Source organism: Hypanus sabinus, chromosome 4 (genome assembly GCF_030144855.1).
Source record: "Hypanus sabinus isolate sHypSab1 chromosome 4, sHypSab1.hap1, whole genome shotgun sequence".
Taxonomy (NCBI): Eukaryota; Metazoa; Chordata; class Chondrichthyes; order Myliobatiformes; family Dasyatidae; genus Hypanus; species Hypanus sabinus.
The window spans coordinates 60,528,660-60,553,358 of record NC_082709.1 but is presented as its reverse complement, the minus strand read 5'-3'; the positions used below and the strand labels follow the sequence as shown (position 1 = coordinate 60,553,358).

At 37.6% G+C, this 24,699-nt stretch overlaps 1 protein-coding gene across 2 annotated transcripts in view; it reads right to left on the bottom strand.

Annotated features, from left to right (window-relative positions):
* Nucleotides 1–24,699, bottom strand: part of LOC132392808 (disco-interacting protein 2 homolog A-like) — a 264,557-nt gene that overhangs the window by 94,885 nt on the left and 144,973 nt on the right. For both annotated transcript variants that reach the window (XM_059967204.1, XM_059967205.1), the window contains exons 4-5: nt 16,988–17,107; nt 6,776–6,985 (exon numbers count right to left, since the gene is read on the bottom strand). In XM_059967204.1, the coding sequence (XP_059823187.1) occupies nt 6,776–6,985; nt 16,988–17,107 (330 nt within the window). The remainder of the gene's footprint in view (nt 1–6,775; nt 6,986–16,987; nt 17,108–24,699) is intronic.

The window sequence follows — 24,699 nt, the reverse complement described above, 5'->3', positions numbered from 1 at the left end:
GGGCACCATCAATGACAGGACACCACCATAGGGTTATTACTTTCTTAAAAACAGTGTACCTAACATATTTACCATTCAGTGGAATTCACAGACAACATCTTGTCACAAAAATTTAACTGATCGGCTGCACAATCCATTAAATACAATTATCACAGCATTAAATAAAATTAAAACTGGCCGGTAGTATTGTGGCATCTGCACCAGACTTTAAAACAAGAGGATCCAGGTTCAAATCTGGCCAGCTTTCCATTTATGCTAGGTTGAGCGTTAAGCAACTTGGACTCATAAAAAAACAGACAAAAATCCTAAAAAAGGTTGCCATCTAATGCACCACAAAGCGCAGAAAGGAACAACAACAAATAAAATGAAGTCCCATTCTCGCAATTCTTAACTACTTCAAAAGCTTTGTATTGAGAATGATGAACAATTTGAACACTTGCTGTTGCACACAGAAGTCAGATGACCCTCAAAAGGAAACTGAAACAATTTCATGTGGTTTTTGAGACTACGCTAAATTTCTTTGAAGATTTGACGCTTCAGTTATCATGTCAAGAATATTAGGCATGACATTGCTTATTTGTCAAAATTATTTGCAAAGGTCAATGACATCCATCTTCAGTTGCAAGTAAATTATTTGAATCTTATCGAAGTCAAATTAGTCGTCTCCATATTTCTGTCCAAGGTACCCTACTTAAGTGCAACATTGGCCATTGCAACCTTTTCCAATTTCCAAGCCTCTCTGAGTTAAAAGAGAAAAAAGGACACTAAATGATAATCTTCAAGAATACTGTGCCCACCTGGGTGAGCTACAAAAATACATTTCGCAGATATTTGGGGATCTTCTTTCAATCCAGATTGGGTAATCAATCTATTCCTGAACACTTGCAATGAGGAATTAACAAGGACAGATGAAGAACTACCCCACTACAAAATCACTTTAAGCTGAAGCTGAGGTTCAGAAAAATCATATCAAGACTTTTGGTTGCAGAAAGAAATCTCTGAGCACTATCCTGAACTGTGAAGAAAGGTCAAGATGTTCTTTATTGTCTTTCCAACATCATACTTAGTGGAACGTGGCTTCACCTTGTCACCCAACTTCTTTCAGAGCAACGAAAAGTCTGCAAATTATTGACCAACAGGATCTATTTAGTGGAGCATGGTCTCAGCTCAAGTCATCCAACTTCTTTCAGAGCAACAGACATTCAGCCTCAAGTTGAGAAGATGGTAACAATGCACCAAGCCCATCCATCTCGTTGAAAGGTGAAAAAGTAATGAAGTACTGAATAGGTGGAAAACTAATACACATTCTAAAATTGTTGATGAAATTGTTGACCGAATGTAGCCTAACGCTTTTCCAATGACCGATGGCATTTCACCTCTTTCCGATTGCTTTATTATTTCCACTTTATTTTCAATCATGATCGTTTTCCGTCAACGGAAGAGAAACACTGAGGGTGGCGGGTCCTAAAGTCCACCACACTGCGTCAGGTTAAATAAGGTCCTGAGCTCCGCTGGGTCCTAAAGTCCACCACACTGAAACAGGTTAAATAAGGGACTTGAGCATCCACATTTTTTGGCATCCGCGGGGGTCCTGGAACCAATCCCCCGTGGATAAGTAGGACTGAGTGTATTCGAATTAAGTTATGCAATTATTTGTCACTACTTTGAATTTGCAGTTCCTACTTTCTTTTACTGTATACCATAAATCAAAATTCTTGATAGTTTTATTGCAATGGCCAGGAAGGGAGTGCGGGGGGGGGGGGGGCGCTGGGGGTGTGGTCGTGGAGCGAAGTGGGTGGTAACCCAAAGAAGTCTGGGAACCACTGGCTGAGATTGTTGGCACAGACATGGTGGACTGAAAGGGCATCTTCCTGTATTGTGCTGTTCTATGTTCTACATTCTCCACATTATTCAGATTCATTGAGTATCAAGTTGCAGACTCAGGTTACTACACTTATGAAAGTAATTAATGTTCTTCCAAACCTCCAAATTCCTCTCAAACTGAAAATAATATCAAGTACAAATTTGGATTGTTAGAAATGCAAAATAATTGGTTATCAACAATATAATAAGCAAATGAAATATAGAAATTAGTAAAAAAAAAACTCATGAACCATACATCTATTTGAGCAAATTTTGATTAAAAAATACAAGTTACACAAGCAGCCAGGATTAATGGTATTAAAATTGAGAAGATAATTTCATGGCTGAGCAAGCACTGGCACATATCCAATGATCTCAAGTGCTGACATTTCTAATTCACTCATAAAAAAGTACTAATGGACAGGAAAGAGTTTAAGCATGATTGATTCTGAACCTGTACCTGTTCCTCAACCTAAAAGAGGTTAAGCATGAGATTGATTCTGAACCTATACCTGTTCCTCAAAGCATTCAGTAAATAATAGTTAAAAATAATGATAATCTACATGGAATCATTGGCAACTGTAAAAAACACCAATAACTCAAAGCCAATCTCAAAAATAAACCACTGATTCTTAGTCTTGGTACCAATACAGAAAAAAGAGTGTCACTTCCAGTGCCTCCAGTATGATGACAGAAATATTAGGTACATAAACAGTCAATAGGGAACATTATATTTTAGCTATTGTGGTTATTAAAAAAGTAAAGATGACCATGACAGCAATAGATCTGTTCCTCTGTTGATGAACTATCCCAACAATAAATATCACATAAAAATGAAATCTCTGTATGGAATACTCCAGCCTCAAATTTTTCAACTTTAATTCAGTTTAGAAAAACACAATCATTTACAACTTCGATACCTTGGAAATTAAGCTGTGTTCATTGTTACACAAATGCTCAGTCATCCCATCCTCTGAAGTCTAACATGGCACACGATTTAGTCCACATTTATTCTTTTCCACGATAATCAACTGCACATACTATCAGTGCCTCATTCTACTGCCTCCAACTGACAATACAATCTCTGATACCTATTCCACAGTGTAAACTACTTTTCAGCTGGAGGTTTGTGAAACAGAATGAAGGTGTCAAAAGATAAATGTATAAGGGGATAGCAAGTAAGAATGGAAAATTATTTAACAGGAGTAAAGGTATAAATACTGAGAAGTGATGGGATCTAAGTAGTGGTGGGAATGGATGGTAGTTCATAGAAAATGGCATCTGGTGGATGAGGGGTGTAATTGTGAAAGAGCTCAATACCTTAGGGTGTGTGCAAAGGCAGTCTGTAGTGAGACTCTCAGCAAGGAGAGGCTGATGACAGGGCAAAATTGCAGCCAACAGGATGAGTTGCAATGTAAAAGGCAGACAAAATTGAAAACAGTGAATACAAGACTGAAGGTGTTTTATCTGAATGCACACAGTATATGGAATAATGTAGATGAACTTGTAGCACAGTTAGAGATGACATGTATGATGTTGCAGGCATTGCTGAATCATGGCTGAAAGAAGATTGCAGCTGGGAGTTTAATGTCTAAGGATAGACATTGTATCGAAAGGACAGGCAGGTAAGCAGAAGGTGGGGTGTTGACCGTTGGTAAAAATGAAATTAAGTCATTAGAAAGAGGTGACTTACATTCAAAAGGTGTTAAATCATTGTGGATAGAGCTACAGAACTGCAAGGGTAAAAAGACCCTGATGGGAGTTGTATACAAACCCCCAAACAATAGTAAGGATGTGATCTACAAATTACAACAGGAGATAGAAAATGCATGCCAAAAGGGCAATGTTACAAAAGTCATGGGGGATTTCAACATGCGGGTCGATTGGGAAAATCAGGTTTGTGCTGGATCCCAAAAGGGAGAATTTCTAGAATGCTTATGAGATGGCTTTTTAGAGCAGCTTGTGATTGAGCCCACTAGGGGATCAGCTATTCTGGATTGGATGTTGTGCAATGAACTAGAATTGATTAGAGAGCTTAAGGTAAAGGAAATCTTAGGGGCGATGATCATAATATGAAAGAATTCACCCTAAAATTTGAGAAGGAGAAGATAAAGTCAGATATATCAGTATTACAGCAGAGTAAAGCGAATTACAGAGGCATGAGGGGAGTCAGCCAGAAATTATTGAAAAGGAACATTTGCAGGGATGACTGCATAGCATCAAATGCTGGAATTTCCAGAAACAATTTGAAAGGCACAGGAAAAATACATCCCAAAGAGGAATAAGTGTTCTAAAGGCAAGATAACACAACCATGGCTAACAAGAGAAGTCAAAGCCAACAGAAAAGCAAAAGAAAGGGCATATAATAAAGCAAAAACTAGTGGGGAGTTAGAGGGCTGGGAAGCTCTTAAAAACCAACAAAAGGTAATGAAAAAATGTCAGTAAAGGAGGTAAAGATAGAATACAAAAGAAAGCTAGATAATAACAAGAGGTTCACGAAAATGATTCCAGGATTAAGTGACTTGTCATATGAAGAGCATTTGACGGCTCTGGGCCAATATTCACAAGAATTTAGAAGAATGAGGAGTAACCTCATTGAAACCTATTGAAAGGTGAAAGACCTTGATAGAGTGGATGTGGAAAGAATGTTTCCAATTGTAGGAGAGTCTAAAACCAGAGCTCACAGCCTCAGAATAGAGAGGATCCTTTTAGAACAAAGATGAGGAGGAATTTCTTTAGCCAGAAAGTGATGAATCTGTGGAACTCTTTGCCACAGGCAGCTGTGCAGACTAAGCCTTTATGTACATATAAGGCAGAAGTTCATAGATTCTCAATTGGTCAAGGCTTGAAGGGGTACAGAGGAGAAGGCAGGAGATTGGGGCTGACAAGGAAAATAGATCAGCCATGATAAGATGGCAGAACAGACTCAATGGACCAAATGGTCTAATTCTGCTCCTATATCTTATGGTCTTACAGTGATACAGAAGGTACGGAAAATGATGAGGAAGAGTAAGTATCATGGTAAAAACACTATATTGTGTACATTAAAATGGGACAACACATCTCCAAGTGTTAAGAGTTGAAGCACAATTCTTTGCACAAAGCTTCTTGCACCCCAAGCGAACCCACAGTACACAAAGATGTAAAAAAAATGCCAAGAAAATGAACCAGTAGATTCCAAAAGGGAGGTAACGTTTGACGAGCATTAGTTTCCTTTTAATAATATGCAGAATAAGGAATTTCAGTAGATACAACACAATTCTCAGTTCCAAAAGCTTGCTGTAAGTTACAGAACTTTGGATTTGCCCAACATATCCAAGCTGTTAATTATGCACCCATGACCCTCTGCCCAAAATTATCTAGCCAACACCACCAAACTCATCAGGGAAGAGGGCTGCGGATGGGGTTTAGAATAGGAGTGATGGACAAGAGGAGTGGTGTGGAAATCAAGCATGTGTAACAGATGCAAAGCATGTGAACATGTTATCAAATGGAAGGAGGAGAAAGAGGGCAGGGAGCAGAAATAACAAAAAATATACATCCAGAAGGAAAATAGAAGCAACAGCTTGTGCACCACAGTTGAAGAGGGTGCAGTAGGGAGTTGAAAGCAGCACACACCTGAAAGACAGCAAGCACATGCATTAAGACAAGAAAGTGAGCGTACATGCAATGCAAGCAGAATAAAATGCGCTGATGTGAATGCACATGTGCACAAATGGAGACAATCACAAACAAAATACCAAATGAAACCATTGTGTTTCGTTCATTGGTCGATACTATGCAATATAACTCTATTCAAGTTTGCATATTATCAATATAAACTTTTCAGTGTTCAAAGAATAAAGCGAAGAAAATAACACTGAAAGCAAAAACATTTACAACAAAAAATGATAAGTTCAGAAAATAATGAAATATCACTCCAAAAATGTGTGACAGTGCATTTATTTTATTTTTTGAGATAATAATGTGAGAACCAGTAACTTTACATACCTTTTGTCATGACTTCCACTCAGTAATAAATTGCTAGGATAGTTTTTATTAGGAGGCAATCATGATTAGAGAATAAAAATGAAGTTCTATTTTAAATTGCCAACATCATAAGTATGCTGACTACTTACAAAGGATATGTAAAGAATTAATTAATCTGCTGCATGTCTATCCATGCTCACCAGTAGCTATCACCCCACTAACTATTTTTGACAACTACAACTGAAATGATTCCCCTGAACAGTTTCACATAATTTCCTCCAGTACCTTGCAATATTTTGGTACGGCAAAAGACAAATTATGCAAACTAGAAACCAAAAACCCAAAAATATACATTAAAAACAACACCTTTCAGGTTAGATTTAAAATTTCATGGATACAAGCCAAATATTAGCAAACTTTTCCAGTTCACAGGAAAAGTACTAACAAACTCAATTTTCATGTTTTTTTCCAACACTGACAACAGTTTGAACTGCTGAGTGTTTCCTTCAATGATGTTCTCCCAAGAATTATTCTTCAATCATCTCCAAACACAAATCAATTTTATGCCTATTTCATTTTTGCTTGCAGGGGCATTGATGCCAAACTGACTGCCATATGTGTACTTCAAAAGTAATTAATTGCAAGGTGCTGTGGAACTTCTGACGTTATGAACAAAGTAATACAATGTAATGCAAGTGTTTTCTTTCCTTTTGCAGTACGCTGTTTCTACACTGAAGTTAGGAGTAAGCAACCTTAGTCATACAATGTTTTTGTTTTAAAGTTGAGACCATAACAAATCAATAACCCTGCCCTTTCCCTTAGCAAATCAGGCCTACCAGAATCTGCACTACTCAGTTGTGACAATTTAGACAACAGTCTATGTATAGTAAAAGTTTTGTCTGATAATGCTGCAGAGGAATAAAATTAATAAAGGTTTACTGACCTAAATGGGAATGCGCCATGAGGTCAGCTAGTGAAGCAGTAGGTTTCCCTCCTACATGTGATGAGGTGGACGATGCAGAGGATGAGGTGGAGGAGCTCTGGATAACCTTGTTAAGCCAGTGCTCAACGTTCAAATGGCCCTGCTTTGGAGTGGACGTGATCCGGCCCTGACGACGGAGTGAGCCCTCATCTTCTGATGCTGAGGATGTGTCTGCATTCAATATAATACTAACGTTAGGACAGTGTAGTCGCTATTCTATTAAACTTAGTAACACAGCCTCATAGGGTGCATATTACACATACTGGACAAAGGATTTGCAGGACACGATTTGCATCCCACAAGTAGCCTGACTTAATAAATGTTAATAAGAACGTTATTTTTAATTCTCAGATTCTTATTAAGAATAGCCTTTATTATTTTACACATCACACAAGCAACATAACATAAAAACTAGATATAAATAATTATTTGAGTACAAACTTTGAGGTATCTCCATTACATCATATTTACAAGGAATTTAATTTCCCATTGCTTAATTGCCTTATATCCTCTGTTGTAACCCCCTGATGCTATCGATAAGTGCTAGGAATGAGAACTAAACCATACTTTGAGTTTCATTTCTATGCTGCTCCATTCAAAGATTCTCAACTCTAGTTTATCAAAACTCTATTAACCCATTTAATTTTTTAAACTAATTTCAAACACCACAAAAGAGGCTTTTTATACATAATTTTCCACTTATGTTATTCTGCACTATTCTTCTATCTCCATAATTCCTTCTATTCAATATGAAAAATGGTGTGTTTAGATAACATGAATATAGGTTGATAGCAACCTGATAGGATGGACAAAGATAATTGGTTGAAGAGCAAAATAAGAGTGGAAGTAAACAAGTTACAATGAGGTTTTCAGCTGTTACCAAATTGATCAGCTGATCCCTCTTCTTTCATGGTCAATATAAATGACTTGGATGGAACAGAAGACAGTGATGTTTCCACATTTGCTGATGATACAAAGCCAGGTAGATGAATAAGCTCTCAGAATGGAAAGCAAGCCGCCTGTAAAAGGGATATAGTGAGCAAATTGGCAAGTTATAATGTGAGATTAGTGATATGAATCAGATTATTTATTATGATTAGGAACTTGGATCATAACTAGTGGTACATAGAGGGACCTGGAATTGCTGAAATTCAAAATACAGCAAGTTAATATGCAAGTATCATAGTGCATAATACATTTAAAAGGGATGAAGTTCAAGAGTAAGGTAGTCTTGCTAAAGCTGCAAAGGGCTTTGTTAAGCCCACATCAGTAAGCCCACTTCACTTTGCATATGTCCTTCAATACTTGGCTCATAGCAGTGCAATGCAGAGTCACTAGGTCAATCACAGGAATGTCCTATTTGAGTAGGATACACCAATGTTCATTGGAGTTCAGAAGAGCAAGAAATGACCATTGAAACAAGTGAGATTTTAAAGGAAAATGACAACAGTCTATCCCTTCTGGCTGCAAATTTTAGAAATATGAATGTATCAATTATGGTCTATCAGTTGTACCTTGGCTTTACCACTTTAGAAGCAGCAATGATACTGTTGTACAGAACGGCCAAAATATTGTGTACATGACAAGCCCGACAAACATGATTCATCACTGCTATCCCAATGAATCAAGCTAGCAAAGGATGGTGGGTGATGAGGAGTGAAAAAAAAGGGCTTTTTTTTAAATATGTTAGATATAGGCTGGATGATTGTTTCCATTTGTCAGAAAGAGGATTACAGGTAAAGTAGCTGAGAGTGAAGAGATGTTTTGGCCAGGGGCTGTGGGTGGCAGGGTCAGAGTATAATGGAGAGTTGAAGATCAGAGGTGGCATAGCAGAATGGTGAGGACTTTGTTTCCTCTAGCACCAAGATAACAATAAGATTAAGTCTCCTGATAAAGAAATGGTCATTTTGGACTGAGATGAGGACAAACTCTTATTACTCAATCACAAACCTTTTGAATCCTCTACCCTATGGTGTTGTAGATTCACAAGCATCGAGTCTATTAAGTCTGAAGCAAAAATTTTTGGACACGAAATGAACCACATGTTGTAGGTTTGGCAAGAATACAAACTAAGTAAATGATCAGGTATGATACAGCTAAAAAGGAAGTTTAAGTGGACATATCTGATTCTACTTGCACTCATTTAACATTTATTTTTAAAATATTAACTTGACAAGAGATGCAACTGATAATAAGTGCATAATACAAAATCTACACTGCATAATATACTTCATCCTTTATATAAATTTCACCATGTTCCAATTTTAACATTAAAGCATCAAACCCTAAAACATATTCATGCCACACATGTAAAAAGTAAACATTTTATTTCATTTTGAGGTTCTAACTTCAAACATACTTTTATGGATTTTAGATTGATAGATTAATAATTGTTGTTAACTACTGCGATTCTATCCTGCAATGTTATTTCCACATTCTGAGCAAGGTGAAAGACTGACAATGGACAACAATGAAGAAAACTGTGGCTTTGTTTCCTCGAGCTCCAGATTTTTAATCATTTCTAAAATTTGATTGTAGTTGACCCATTTTGGTTCAATACTAACAAATGAATATTACATCATTCCTAAACTAAGTCTTGGATTTGATGGATGCTAATCCGTCTGTTTCTATCTGGTATGTAATATACTTTGGCTTCAACACTAACAGATATGGGCAATATTCATTCTTCTAACACATTAGGTGTTTTATTGATTAAATAACAGGATTCTTGCAAATATTCAAATATAAAAATCAAAATCTGCAGATGCTGGCGACCTGGAAAGAAAACAGAAAATGATAGAAACAATCAGCAAATCATGTAGCATCTATGTAAATATAAAAAGTTAATGTTTAAGAATTGAGAAAGAGGAAAATAATGGCAATTTGTTAAAGAGGAGGTAATGGATAGAATAAAGGAAATATTTCTGTTAAGATGAAACCGAGATATATTGGCAATAGAAGAAATTGCAGATCATTTTTAATCTTATAGAAGGGCTCTGAATGTATCTTCATAATTATATTGTAGAGTTTTGATATTAACCCTTTCTGAGAAAGATTTAGTTCAAACAAATTCTCCAAAATACCTGAAGACACAAGATTTGGAAAGGTAGGAAGTATGGTATTTAAGAAATTCCTAATCTATAAATGAAGCATTTACAAAAAGAAATGAAGCATTTCTTACATTAATGGCTAGAAGATCTATTTTGTTGAATTGGAAAGAAATTAATCCTCCTACCGCATTTCATTGGTTTTCTCAAACTATGTTATGTCTAAATTTAGAAAAAATTAGAAGTGTTGTATTTGATACTTCTATTAAATTTGAAAAGATATGGAGACCATTTATTCAATATTTTCATATGATGTAATATGACCCTGTTCCAAGCCTATTTGTTGATCGAAGTTGACGACACTGATGATTTTGTATTTTTGTTAGATATTATAAACAGCCCTTTTTTTCATTTTTTCTTTTTTCATTTTTTCCCTTATTAGTTATTAGATTGTTAGATTAGTTTTTTTGCATAATTTTTTTTCTTTTTTCTGTTTTTTTAAAAATATATATTATGATATACCTAGGTTTGCCTTGTTTATTTGTTACTTGATTTGGGAAGACTCATTTATACTGTAACTATAACTATTGCTTATGTATTCTTTCATGTTCAGTTGAAATGTGTATGTTTGTAATCCCATTATCTATGTATCAATTTTATGTTGATATTGATAATAATAATAAAAAGATTGAAAAAGAAGAAATTGCAGATGCCAGAATCTGAAGTAACACACAAGATGCTGACTCAGTGGGTCAGGTAACTACAGAAAGAAGTGGACAGTTGGTGTTTTGGGTCAAGCCTCTTCATCTGGACTGGAAGCAGCACCTATGCAGTTGTCAGTCCATGTGACAGGTTGTGACTTGAAAAATCAACTGCCCACTCCGTGCCTTAGACCCATTCAGTTCCTCCAGGCATCTTGTGTTACTCCAGTGAATACATTGCTGGGACTGAGTAACCAGTTGCAGAGCATATGAGTTCAGACTGCAGAGCAACTCATGGCTCCTTGTTGCTTCCCTTTTTAATTCTCCGTCCCATTCACAGTTCAATTTGTCTGTGGCATCCTATATTGTTTCCCAACGTAAGCTTGAAGAATAGCAGGGAACATTACTGCCTTCCAGATTAAATTTTAAGGTAACTTGCTTTCTCTGCTTGCATAAGAGGTAACGATTTTTGCTGCAAGTCCCTTCTTTTTCTCTAACCTTACCAGCTATGGAAAAGAAGAGATTTTCATCTGGATATGGCTCTCTTTATAATTGACCAAGAAGATATAATGTTTGCATTCTGTTTGAGGCATCACATCACATGCTTCAACATAGAAAAGTTTCTTCTCCAGAATGAGATGAGGACTCATAAGGGTTAACAAATAGATGGCTTCCAAAGACTTGTTTTTTTTTCTCTCCTTATGTTCCCAAAATTGCAAGGTTATCTAATAAAGTTACTTCCTATAATTAAATGACCTGATAAAGTAGATTGAGAGAAATTATCTAATTGGTAAATCCTGATTTTTGACCTTCAGTGAAATTATAGATGATTAATTCAGAAAGCTCAGTGGAAATGGAGAACTTGCTGCCACAAAACTCTATTGTGGAAGGCCAGTCAATAGATGAGAAACAAAATTGAGTAAATGGAATGGAAATGCAGATTAGTTGTGAAATAATTGATCTGCAGAAGAGGCTCAAGTTGTTTCGTTGCTTCTATTATAAAACTGCAGATTGATATTAAAAATGGTTTTCAAATTAATTTATTTCAAAAAAGATAGTTACACTTTTTCCAGAACTATTCAAAGTACAAATACCCTTTATGGGATATACAGTACCTACAAAAAGTATTCACCCCCCTTGGAAGTTTTCATGTTTTATTGTGTTACACTGATCAACAGAAAAAGACTCTTTCAAGTCAAAGTGAAAAAAAGATCTCCACAAAGTGATCTAAATTAATCACAAATATAAAACACAAAATAATTGATTGCTTAAGTATTCACCCTCTTTAATATGACACACCAAATCATCACTGGTGCAGCTAATTGGTTTCAGAAGTCACATAATTAGTTAAATGTAGATCACCAGTGTGCAGTCAAGGTACTTCAATTGATAGCAGTAAAAATACATCTGTATTTGGAAGTTGAACTGCTGGTGAGTCAGTATCCTGGCAAGAACTACAGCATGAAGACAGGAAGAAGAGAAAATCTACAGATGCTATAAATCTAAGCAGCACACACAAAATGCTGGAGGAACTTAGCAGATCAGGCAGCATCTATGGAAAAGAATACTGTCAACATTTCAGACCATGAACCTTCATCAGGACTGAAGGGAAGAATTAAACCTCTTCAGGGAAGGCAACCCTGGAAGAGACATCGCAGTATAGTAGCCCAATCACAAACAATAGAAAATCTGCAAATGCAGGAAATCCAAGAGAGACATAAAATGCTGGAGAGTTCCTCCAGCATTTTGTGTGTGTTCCATGAAGACAACAGAACACTCCAAGCAACTCCACAAAAAGGTTATTGAAAAGCACAAGTCAGAAGATGGTTACAAGAAAGCTTCCAAGTCACTAGGAGTACAGTTAAGTCAATCATCAAGAAATGGAAAGAATATCACACATGTAATCTGCCTGTAATTTGCTGTCCTCAAAAATGGAGTGACCGTGCAAGAAGGGGACTAGTGAGGGAGGCCACCAAGAGACCTATGACAACTTTGCAGGAGTTACAATGGCTCAGATGGGAGAGACTGCACTGCTGGAACAAAAAGTCATGAAATCTCAGCTAGCGTTTGCCAGAAGGCATATGGAGACTCTGAAGTCAGCTGAAAGAAGGTTCTATGGTCTAATGAAACTAAAATTGATCTTTTTGGTGATCATAATACGCCAAACACCACACACAATCTCTACTGTGAAGCATGGTGGTGGTTGCATCATGCTGAGGGGATGCTTCACTCTAGCAAGCCCTGGAAGGCTTGTGAAGGTAGAGGGTAAAATGAATGCAGCAAAATACATGAAAATCCTGGAGGAAAACCTGATGCAGTCTGCAAGAGAACTGTTACTCAGGAGAAGATTTGTTTTCCAGCAAGAAAATGACCACAAGCATAAAGCCAAAGCTATACTGGAATGGCTTAAAAGCAATAATGTTAATGCCCTGGTGACCAAGTCAAAGCCTAGACCTCAATCCTATTTAGAATTTGTGGCTGGACTTAAAAAGGGCTGTTCACTCATGATCCCCATGCCATCTGACAGAGCTTGAGCAGTCTTGTAAAGAAGAATGGGGAAAAATTGCAGTGTCCAGATGTGCAAAGCTGATAGAAACCTATCCACACACATTCATGGCTGTAATTGCTGTCAAAGATGCATCTACCAAACACTGACTTGAAGGGGGTGAATACTTGTGCAATCAATTATTTTGTGTTTTGTATTTGTGATTAATTTAGATCACTTTGTAGACATGTTTTCACTTTGACACGAGCTTTTTTCTGTTGATCAACGACAAAAAAAACTCAAATTAAAACCACTGTGATTCAAAGTTGTAAAAAAAAATGAAACAGGAAAACATCCACTAGGAGTGAATACTTTTTTTTATAGGCACTGTATGTCTTGTATATAGCTCATTATTACCAAAAATCAGGCTAAGGCTTCATAGCAATGACAGTGATAAACAAAAGTTATTTTATTTGCTGCCCAATGAAAGGGAAAAATAAGCTCCAGTACACTCATGTATATGAACCAACAACAGTGGAATAATCTCCACTGATTACCAAGGAAAGCTGCTCTGCTGTGATAGGATGAATTGGGCTGTGACCAGTGATCTGGCACACCAAATTATGGGGACTGTAGATACTCAGACAGATATAATTTTATTATTGGCACATTTACCAAGCTACAGTGAAAAACTGAGGCCTTAGAAGGAAAGCTAAGATTGCTAGCAAGAAGAAATTTCAAATAATAAGGATAAATGAAACAATGATAGTGCAAAGTAGCAAGCTATGCGATGATAACTAAAGTTTGACAGCAAGGGGCAACCTTCCAAGTTACAAAAGGAAAAAGTAATAAAGGTTTTTTATCTGACTGCACATATCACCCATAAAAGTATCAGTAATTGTTAGTTATTTGGCATATTCAGAAATGAATTAGCACAATATAATAGACATGACAAAAATTGGTCGTGAAGTGACCAAACATTGGTGTAAAAGAGACAATTTTCCAGATCAGCATTCTGAGAAAACAAAATGTAATGAGAAAAGTTTAGCTGTATTAGGATGTTAAGGTGCGTTTAGCAATCAGTGATCATAACATAATAAAGTTTTATATAAAAAGTCATGTGATTTGGCTTGCTGTCAGTCAGGGTCTTGTATCAAAGAAAGCGATATACAAATGCATGAGGCATAAGTTAACTGTGCTAGACTGAGAAACCACATTGAAAAGGTATGGCAGGATATTAACAATACATAATATTTAATGAAAAATACATATTGTGCAAGTAATAATATAGGTGAAAATGTGCAACAAGAGACATGATCCAACTGTGACTATCAAGTTTAAAGGTCACAGTAGATCAAAAAGTGTATAAAATTTTCCAGAATAACAAACCAGAGGATTGGGAAAAGTTCAAAATCTAGTCAAGGCATAGATAAAGGAAAGAAGGCAAAAACCATGAGTTAAGCTTGTAAGAAAATAAAACATAACTATCGATATTCTAAAAGGAAAAGATTTGCAATAGTTAATGACATAAAGAAAATAATAGAGAAATTGAAAAGTATTCCCCTGTACTCTTGAAGACTGACACTATAGCCTGGAAATAGTGGAGAACGACTATGGAAGTTGAATGAGATGCTCAAACAAACGGGTATTAGTAAAGACTTAATTCTGAAGAAATTAATGGACTACAAAGTGATAATTCCCAGGACCTGATGACCTGCATCTTATGATACTTGCAACTGAGCAACTGTCCAGGACAATGTGTTTGTTGTATGATATTAAGAACAACAATTAAAAAAGGTGAACCCTTCAGTAGCTGCATAGACACCTGAAGAGCAGACTATCTGTTGGATGGAAGCAACTAACAACTCTAATAGAGGCAGATGCCAAGTTTTCAAGCTCACTAGTGGGAGGTGGTACTTTAGCAATGCTAGCCCACACACTCGAGGGAGTATTGATCATAAGTGGGCTAAAACTCCTGAAGACAGGTGGCAGATCAACTGATGATCCCATTGGTGATAGCACAGGACAGTTAACATCTTAGTCCAAGTGTATTTTCAATTCAATTCCAGGGTTTGACAGAATGGATGCCCTGATGCCATTTCCTTTGGCATTAGGTCTAAAATCAGAGGCATAATCTCAAATTAAAGGGTCAGCCATTCAGAGCAGAGGAGAAACTTCTTCAGCCAGAAACTTCTGAATCTTTAGAATTCTTTATCAAAAAGGTTAATGCTAACTCAGTTAATACTGAGTATCAGTATATTCAGGACAGAGCTTGATAAGTTTTTATCACTACAAGAATTGAGATAGAAGATTAATGCAGTAAAGTGGGAAAGTGGTCAGCTATGATCTTACTGAATGGCAGAGCAGATAAACTGGGGTGAACAGCTTATTTCTGCTTCTATTTCCTATGTTCTAACAAGAGGTCAAGTGGAAGTGGGATACTTTCTATTCTTATCCAAAGGTTGTCATACTTGACATACTATTAAAACAGCTTATTTGTTTCCCATTTACCTGTGAATTTCCACCTCGACCCCACAGTACTCTTGGCCATTTCATTCGCCCTTGATTTTTAGACCTGCATATCCAACAAATAGCACTAGACGAACAGAAACCTGCTCAACTAAAGACTGGAAAAGCCCAAGCCATATTCGTTCACCCCATCACAAACTCCATTTAACTACTGACACCAACCCCCTCTTCCAGATAAATAAAAGTGAACCATACCTTTGATCATTTTGATGCTATATTTAACTCCCAAGACAAGCTTGAGACCACACATCCGTGTCACCACCAAGCTGACTCCCAACTCTGTGATGACATCCATGCTTAAACTCCTCTGTGGATGCCATGGCCCAAAGCCCTGGATCTTTCCACCTCCTTTCTCCCTTTAGAACGTATTTTTAAGCTTATCTTCAACCAGATCTTTCTACCTTGACATGTGGCTAGATTATAATTTTTAGATGGAAACAGTGCTGCTGTCAAGTCCCTTTGGAGTAATCTGCGACCTCAAAAACTTGCTATGAACGTCATTATTGCTGGAGAAAAATTTTAACTATTGTGTATCTCTCCTCCTGGATGCAATTCGTGACAATATTATTTTATCCAAAACAAGGTGCAAAACTGAAGTACAATGGCATTGTTAAACAGATATAGGAAGGTAACAACTTAATTTACAGTTCTGTTCTCACTTAGAGAATGGCACACTGCTTGGAGAAGAGAGACTTAAGTCTAGTTTTCTGTTTCTTGGACAAAAGTTTATTTATTTGAGTAAAAATCAATTTTTCTCTTAATTTCTGAGTAGGACTTCATACCTACACATTGGTCATATAAAGTAATGAAATGTCCACTCCCATTATAACTGCACTGAAGAATAACTTAAGAACTCACAATATTTGTCTTGCATTCCTATTTTTCTTTTTTATATTCAAAAAGCTATCCTTCCCCTTTTACATAAAACTTTGGGCAGTCCAGTGATAGGTTGCTGTGTTAGCTTACTTTTAAGAACTTATCCAAAACTACACACAGTGGGTATAAAGGAAAGGAAATTTCAGAAATAAATAAGTGGTCAGAATATTCATGCTTTGATACCAGTTTTATCAATTCCAATTTAAATTTCTCTATTCATAGAAATATGTTTCCAAAGTACTCTTCCCTTCACAATGAATCAGATCTGCAACAACTTGTTTTTGGAAGGTTCTGATTACATTGTCTGTGCTTGATACAGCTACACGGGTTGTGGGGGAGGGGAGGGAGAGAACAAACTTTCAAACAACAGAATATCATTATTTGAACTCCATAACGTCATTCAGAGTTCTTTATGAGTCGTCTGCCAGAGTTCAGCAGCGGGCCCAAATTTACAGTTTGACAAATAGAGCCAACAGTACAATTCGATTACATGCAGATTATACCAAGACTGGGTTTGTTACTCAGAGATGTGTACCTGGAGGAGTGTATGCATCTAATGATGAATGAACAAGCACAGAGCGCCTCTTGGAAGGCATCGGCATTTTTCTCTCTTTATATTTGGCGAGTGCAGCTTGGACTGCTTCTGTGTGCAAGTCTGTGGAAACAGAAAGATGAGCAAACAATATGATTAAATTTGCAACTGCCAACCTCTGAGATTTAAAAGAACACATTAAAAATTAGTCTTCTAATGCAAAATACTGAAAGGAATGTATGGTGCTGTGAAACTCTTGAGATGGAAATGCATCCTCTAGGCAATGAGTTTTAGATTACAGGAACACTATTGCATGGAGTTATCGGAAACCAGCTGCCACTCAGATGGGTGGGGGTTAGGAAGAAAACAGAGATAAAGTTATCCCAAGAAACCTACAAAAACAATGGGTAATTCAAGAACCATTTATGAATCAAGATACAAGAGAAATTTTCCCCAAGGGATTAGCATGGAAATTTACAGAAGTCAACGATGAACTGCAATAAACTTGGTTATAATATTTTAAATCAGCAATCGTTTAAAATATTTTCAAATGTATGAATGTAGCTAATCCTTTAATTGGCAGGATATGTCCAGATGAAGTTTCTGAACAGAAGCCAAGAAGGACAACAATGATATCAATCTGCCACAAGTAAATACTTGCAACTACAGGAATCACCAATTCTATGACACAAGGTCATTAGAATCACAGAACTCACCTTTATTTTTGCATTACTTTGAGAATCACATCACACGAACAAAAATGCTTGTGTTACAACTAGCTCAAATTACAAAACCCATTTCATTAAGCTAAACCTCAATATGGCATCTTCATATTGATTTGAATTCTTACACTACTGTGATCTCAAATGAAAAAAAATGACGATAGCTCCAAATCAACTGCAAATCCTAAAAGTATTCTAGCAGCTCTAGCTCAAATAATTTATCCTCCATACTTCCATGAAAATGCGGTTTTGCCCAGCCAGGTAAGTACAGATTTGTATCCCAATTAGGTTTATTAATATTGCCACGTCTACATGGCATAGTCCATGTTCCAAAGCCACACTAGTAACACTCCCCAATTCCTTCCGTGCTACAGTGACAATTGCATTAGTGCTGCTTCCCGCACCCAAGCTGAATTCATTAATTTCATCAAATATGTTCCAGCTTTCACCTTGCTTTCAAATTTACTTGGTCCATCTCTGACACCTCTCTCTCCTTTCTTGATCTATCTCCACCTCTCAAGACATAATTTTTTATAACTCCAATGACTCTCAGAGTTATCGTGACTATACTTCTTTCCACTGTCACTTGTAAAACTGCTATTCCCTTGTCTCAGTTCCTTCAGCTATGCTACATCTGTTCTCAGAAAGATACTTTTGTTTCCAGAACTTCCAAGATGCCCCCTTATCCATATCTGCTCCATTTCCTGCAAGCTTGCCCTCACCCCATCCCACCCTGTCCTAACAGATAAGGCTTCTTCCTATCCTCACCTATCACCCATGAAGCTTCACATCCAAAACATCATTCTCTTCAACTTCTGCCATCAAGAGAATCTTAAACACCAGGCACATCTTTTCCTCCACCATCCACCTTCTCTGCTTTCTATGGGGATCATTCTCTCTGTGTCCCTTTGTCCCTTCCTGCAGCAATTCACCTGTGAGTCTGTCATTTACTCGTTCTGGTGCACCCAGTGCACCCTCTTCTATATCAGTGATGCCTGACAGATTGGAGGACTGTTTCGTTGAGCACCTTCATTCTGCCCCCCGCAACACATGGGATCTCCTGGTGGGCATGCATTTCAAATCGACTTCACATTCCCACAGTCTCCTTTACTGCCACAGTGAGGCCAAATGCAGGTTGTGGCAGCTGCATCATATTTTGATATTTTGTCTGGGTAGTCTCCAACCTGATGGCATTAATATTTATTTCTGTAACTCTCAGTAACCACTCCCCTCTGTTTCCATACCCCTTTCTTTGTTTTAGTTGTGTATTTAATATTCCAGTAATCACATGTGCGTGTGTGTAGGTTATTTAAGAATTCCTGTTTATTTAAATAGTTCACTATGGGTTATATGTACAAATAGGAGAATTACTCATGTCATCACGCTACCATGTGATATACATGTACCTAGCTTAAAATAAACTCGAAATCAGATTCACATTTCAGACTCCTGAGTCTTCCTTTGAATTAGTTTAATGTTTTGAAGTTACAAAACATATCAGTTTTCCCTCATGCCTGTTTACCCCTCCTCTACCCTCAATTTGCCCACCACACCCTTGGTTTCCCACCTCTACTTTATGGTCCACTATCCTCCTATCAGATTCTTCCTTCAGCCTTTTAACTCTTACACATATCATCTCTCTGCTTTTCACATCATCCTCCTTCCCTCACTCATCACCTTCCCCCTCACGTGGTCTCACTTAACATGCACAAGCTTGTACATTTGCTCCTTCTTATTCTTGTTTCCCCCCTTACTTTCCAGCCATGATTAAGGGTCTTGGCTTGAAATGTTGATGGTTCATTCCCAATAGATGCTGCATGACCTACTGAGCTCCTCCAGAACTTTGCTCAAGATTTCCAGCATCTGCAGTTTGTGTCATGCAATTTGTTGTTTTGTGGTAGCAGTACAGTACAAGACAAAAATTACTATAAGTTACAAAAAAAATCAATAAATGGTACAAAAGGAAAAAATGAGGTAGTGTTCATGGACCATTCAGAAACCTGATGGCAGTAGGGAAAAGCTGTTCCTGAAACTTTGAGTATCACCTTCCCAATGCTAGTAAGGTGAAAATGGCATGTCCCCATTGGTGGACACCACTGAGGCACCATCTCCTGAAGGCAGGGAGTGTTGGCAGGGAGTGTTATGCCATGATAAATGCCAGTCCTGCAATAGTGCTCAGTGACAGTTACAGGCATAGTTGGTTCATTAAATTTCAAAGTAACTGTTTAAAAATGCCTCCATTCTTTCATATGCTAAAAGTAGCAGGACAAATTTCATTAGGGAGCAAAGGAATATTTCACTTTGAATGAGGATTCTTTCCTTGGAGATGGTGAAGAAATAGGCTAGTTTAATTATTTTTTTAGTATCTAATTATTTATTAATATGTTGGCAAACAACTTAATGATTTGAATTATTTAATTCAATTGTGGTAGTTTTTATTTGTAAACTGTTACAAAGCCTAGACACCATTATTTTGTCTCTTGCCTTGTCTCCTGTCAAAGGCTGACAGGGCGTTTCAATTGCTAACATCTTGCTACCTGTATCTAAGAAGTCAGCATCAGCTTATTCAACTCTCCAACATCGTTCAGGTAAGCAATGTTAGAGCTCGATGTAATAGAAACTATGGGTAGCAAATCTTGTCATAAGGTGAATCAAGTTCTCTTTTCCCCAGCTTTGGAGATTAAAAAAAATCACTCAAGGGCCATCAACCTGAAGCACTTACTCTTGCACTCTACAGTATTTATAAATTGTTCAAGGGACCATGATGTTCCTAATATTTTCATGACCAAAGGAACATTATTGCTAGAAGTCAATAAGCTTAATTGACCAAGATTACAAGTATTAAGCTGTACCCTTAAAGAATAAATTTTCCTAGCAGGATAATAAGACTTAACATGTAGAACCGCATGGTACATAATCCTACTAACAATTCTCTGAGGCCAATTCTTATGAAACCAGAATACCCGGAAAGTAGTTGGATTTGATGAACTAATGCACAAGTAGTTCCATTGTGATAAACTTATCAAGTAACACAAAGAAAAATACAAGTGTACCATTATTAAATTAATATATCACAGTAAGGCATTTAAAGAGTAAACAAAAAGTACTACAAATATTGGATATCCAAAATAAACACAGAAAAATATTGGAAATATTCAGGTGGTCAAGCAACATATGTGATGAGAGAAACAATCAGGATTTCACATTGTTGAAATTTTTTGTAAAGGGGGTTTCTTTTTCCTTTGTTACTGTGTATGTAATCAAAAGGGCTTCTTTGTTTGTTAACTAGCAGGAATGCTTCTTTGTTGCGAGAGAGAGTGCTGGAAGAATTGTATTCCTTTGTAAACCAAATGGGGATTAATGTTCTTTCTTCTGAGTCTGTAAGCTTTTGTTGACGGGCTTTTGGGCAGATCGGCGCGAGGGGGTTGAGAGAGAGGACGCCATGCTCTAAGCTGGGCGAGGAACGGACCCCAAGCGAGGGTCCGAGGCCAGGAGGTACTCCGAGGAGGGGGGATGAAGCTAGATGTGCTTGGTTGACCACTCGGAGGGTCCTGAGCTGCGAGTCGAGGAGTTCGGAGGGGATCGAATGGTGGCCAGAAGACTTCAGTAATTGAGCTCCAACGGTTGTGCACGAAGTGGTTTGGACTTTGATAAGTTTGGCGCCTTTTCTTTATTTTTTCTCTTCATATATACTGTATCGTTATTAATCACTTAGTTATAGTAACCTTTATAAATTGTATTCATTTAATCGCTTATGGTGTACTGTCTGTTTTTGGGCGAGGCGGGGACATCACACAGCATCCACACCAGCTGATTACCCAGTTTGGCGGGGCCAAAGGCTGTTCCCCCTAGACGAGAACGAGCTGAGCGAGCCTGAGGTGACCCAGGGGGTTACATTTTTAATGAAAGATCAACCTGAAATGTTAATTGTGTATTTCCAGAATTCTGCTTTTATTTTAAGAATACTTGAATGACTGAGGAAAAGGCAATAGCGCTTTCTTTACTAGAAATGTTACTTGAGAGATTCTCTGCATCACCAATGAATGGCGATCAGAACACTGGAATTAAGCACTGACATTTGCTGAAGTAAAAGGAATACAGACAAGATTTACAGGGAAGTTGCAAGAATTAGAAGGCCTGAGTTATTGAGAAAGGTTGACCAGGCTACATCTTTATTCCTTGGAACACAGGAGATTGAGGGGCAATCTTCTTGCAATATTTAAAATTACTAAAGGCATAGGTAAGGTAGATGCTTCTCAAGGTAGGGGAGTCCAAAACTAGGGAACATAGAGAGGGGAAAGATTTAAAAGGCACCCAAGAGGCAAAGTAACTTGTATATGTACAGTGGCATGCAGAAGTTTGGGCACCACTGGTCAAAATTTGTTACTGTGAATAGCTAAGCGATTAAAAGATGACCTGATTTCCAAAAGGCATAAAGTTAAAGATGACACGTTTCTTTAATATTTAAAGCAAGATTATTTTTTTATTTCCATCTTTTACAGTTTCAAAATAACAAAAAAGGAAAAGGGCCCGAAGCAAAAGTTTGGGCACCCTGCATAGTCAGAACTGAGTAACACCCCCTTTGGCAAGTATCACAGCTTGTAAACGCTTTCTGTAGCCAAAGAGTCTTTCAAGTCTTGTTTGGGGGATTTTCACCCATTCTTCCTTGAAAAAGGCTTCTAGTTCTGTGAGGTTCTTGGGCCGTCTTGCGTGCACTGCTCTTTTGAGGTTTATCCACAGATTTTTGATGATGTTTAGGCCGGGGGACTGTGAGGGCCATGGCAAAATCTTCAGCTTACGCCTCTAAACCTTCAGCTTAGTCCATTGTGGATTTTGAGGTGCGTTTAGGATCATTATACTGTTGTAGAAGCCATCCTCTTTTCATCTTCAGCTTTTTTAGACGGTGTGATGTTTGCTTCCAGAATTTGCTGGTACTTAATTGAATTCATTCTTCCCTCTACCAGTGAAATGTTCCCTGTGCCACTGGCTGCAACACAAGCCCAAAGCATGATTGATCCACTCCCCCACCATGCTTAACAGTTGGAGAGGTGTTCTTTTCATGAAATTCTGCATCCTTTTTTCTCCAAGCATACCTTTGCTCATTGCAACTGAAAAGTTCTATTTTAACTTCATCAGTCCACAGGATTGGTTTCCAAAATACATCAGGTTTGTTTAGATGTTCCTTTGCAAATTCTGATGCTGAATTTTGAGGTGAGGATGCAGGAAAGGTTTTCTTCTGATGACTCTTCCATGAAGGTCATATTTGTGCAGGTGTTGCTGCACAGTAGAACAGTGCATCACCACTCCAGAGTCTGCTAAATCTTCCAGAAGATCTTTTGCAGTGAAACAGGGGTTTTGATCTGCCTTTCCAGCAATCCTACGAGCAGTTCTCTCAGAAAATTTTCTTGGTCTTCCAGACCTCAACCATTCCTGTTAACTGCCATTTCTTAATTACATAACGAACTGAGGAAATGACAACCTGAAAATGCTTTGCTATCTTCTTATAGCCTCCTCCTGCTTTGTGGGCATCACTTCTTTTAATTTTCAGAGTGCTAGGCAGCTGCTTAGAGGAGCCAATGGCTGCTGATTGCTGGGACAAGGTTTGAGGAGTCAGGGTATTTATAAAGCTTTGAAATTTGCATCACCTGGACTTTCCTAATGATGACTGTGAACAAGCCATAGCCCTAACAAGCTAATTAAGGTCTGAGACCTTGGTAAAAGTTATGTGAGAGCTCAAATCTCTTGGGGTGCCCAAACTTTTGCATGGCGCTCCTTTCCTTTTTTTCCACTCTAAAGTTGTACAAAACAAAAATAATACACTAATCTTGCTTAAAATGTTGAAAAGAATACTTTATGACTTTTTGAGATCAATTCATCTTCTACTCACGTAACTATTCACGGTAACAGGGTGCCCAAACTTTTGCATGCCACTGTATATGGAGGGATGAGGCTTAAAGGGATATGGACCAAACTCAGGAAATTGGAAATAGTCAAGTGCGAACTGTGGATCAAAGGGCTTTATCTATACTGTTTGAACACTCTGTGACTTTAACCGCACTGCAAGGCTCAACTGGAGCTGTGAATTAAGGTAGTATGTGTTAAAAAATGTTGCCTAAAGAATACCAACTCCAGTTAAGGCTTTAGACAGGACAAAAGGACTTTTAAGCATTTTGTCTGGGAGAACAAAAAGAGCTTGATTGAAGGTGACAAACTGATGTTCCTGGACAAGACAAATATCAGGTAGAAAAAGATGTAATCCCCTGGCATTGATTTACAAGGTGAGAGTAAGGGAAGATAACTTAAAGACTGTGAGCCTCCTGACAAAGTCTTGAAGCATGTTCATATTATGCATGCTTGCAAGACCATTTTGCCAGAAGACAGGCACAGGACCACGTGGTACTGGTCCAGTACAAGTTTTTGCTAAGATTTCTCATCATTTGAGTTTGAAACCACAAGGGTGCCTGCATCTCCTATCTCTAACAGTTCAGTTCCAGATTCTCAGTCTTCTGTATCAACCGGGTCCCAAAACTACAACTATTAAGTTTGAACAGAACAGGAAAACAGTGGTGAAGGACCTATATTAAAAAAATCACTTCTACCTAGTGTTTTACAGAGAACTTGATAATTGTAATTTACAGAGTGTCTATAACATCTGGAATATAGCCTAATTAGCAGTTAGGAAGAGACTTACTGCATTTTTAAGCACAAAGAACACAGGCTTGATGAAAATAACTTGTTGAGGAGCTAATTAACTACCAATGCAACAAATTCCTGGATTGGAAGCTCCACCATGGTACATAGAGAACAAAACCACCACTGAAACCTGAAAGCCAAGACCAACAGAAAACCAATAAATTTAAGGTCATGTATGGTGGGTGAAAAGAACCCAAGAGTTGAAGAAACTCACTGACAACCGTAATGCATGCTGATTTCTTATCCTCGTCAAGGCTATCCAAGTTTTTAAACTACCTCAAGCCCACGCCAGTCAAGAAT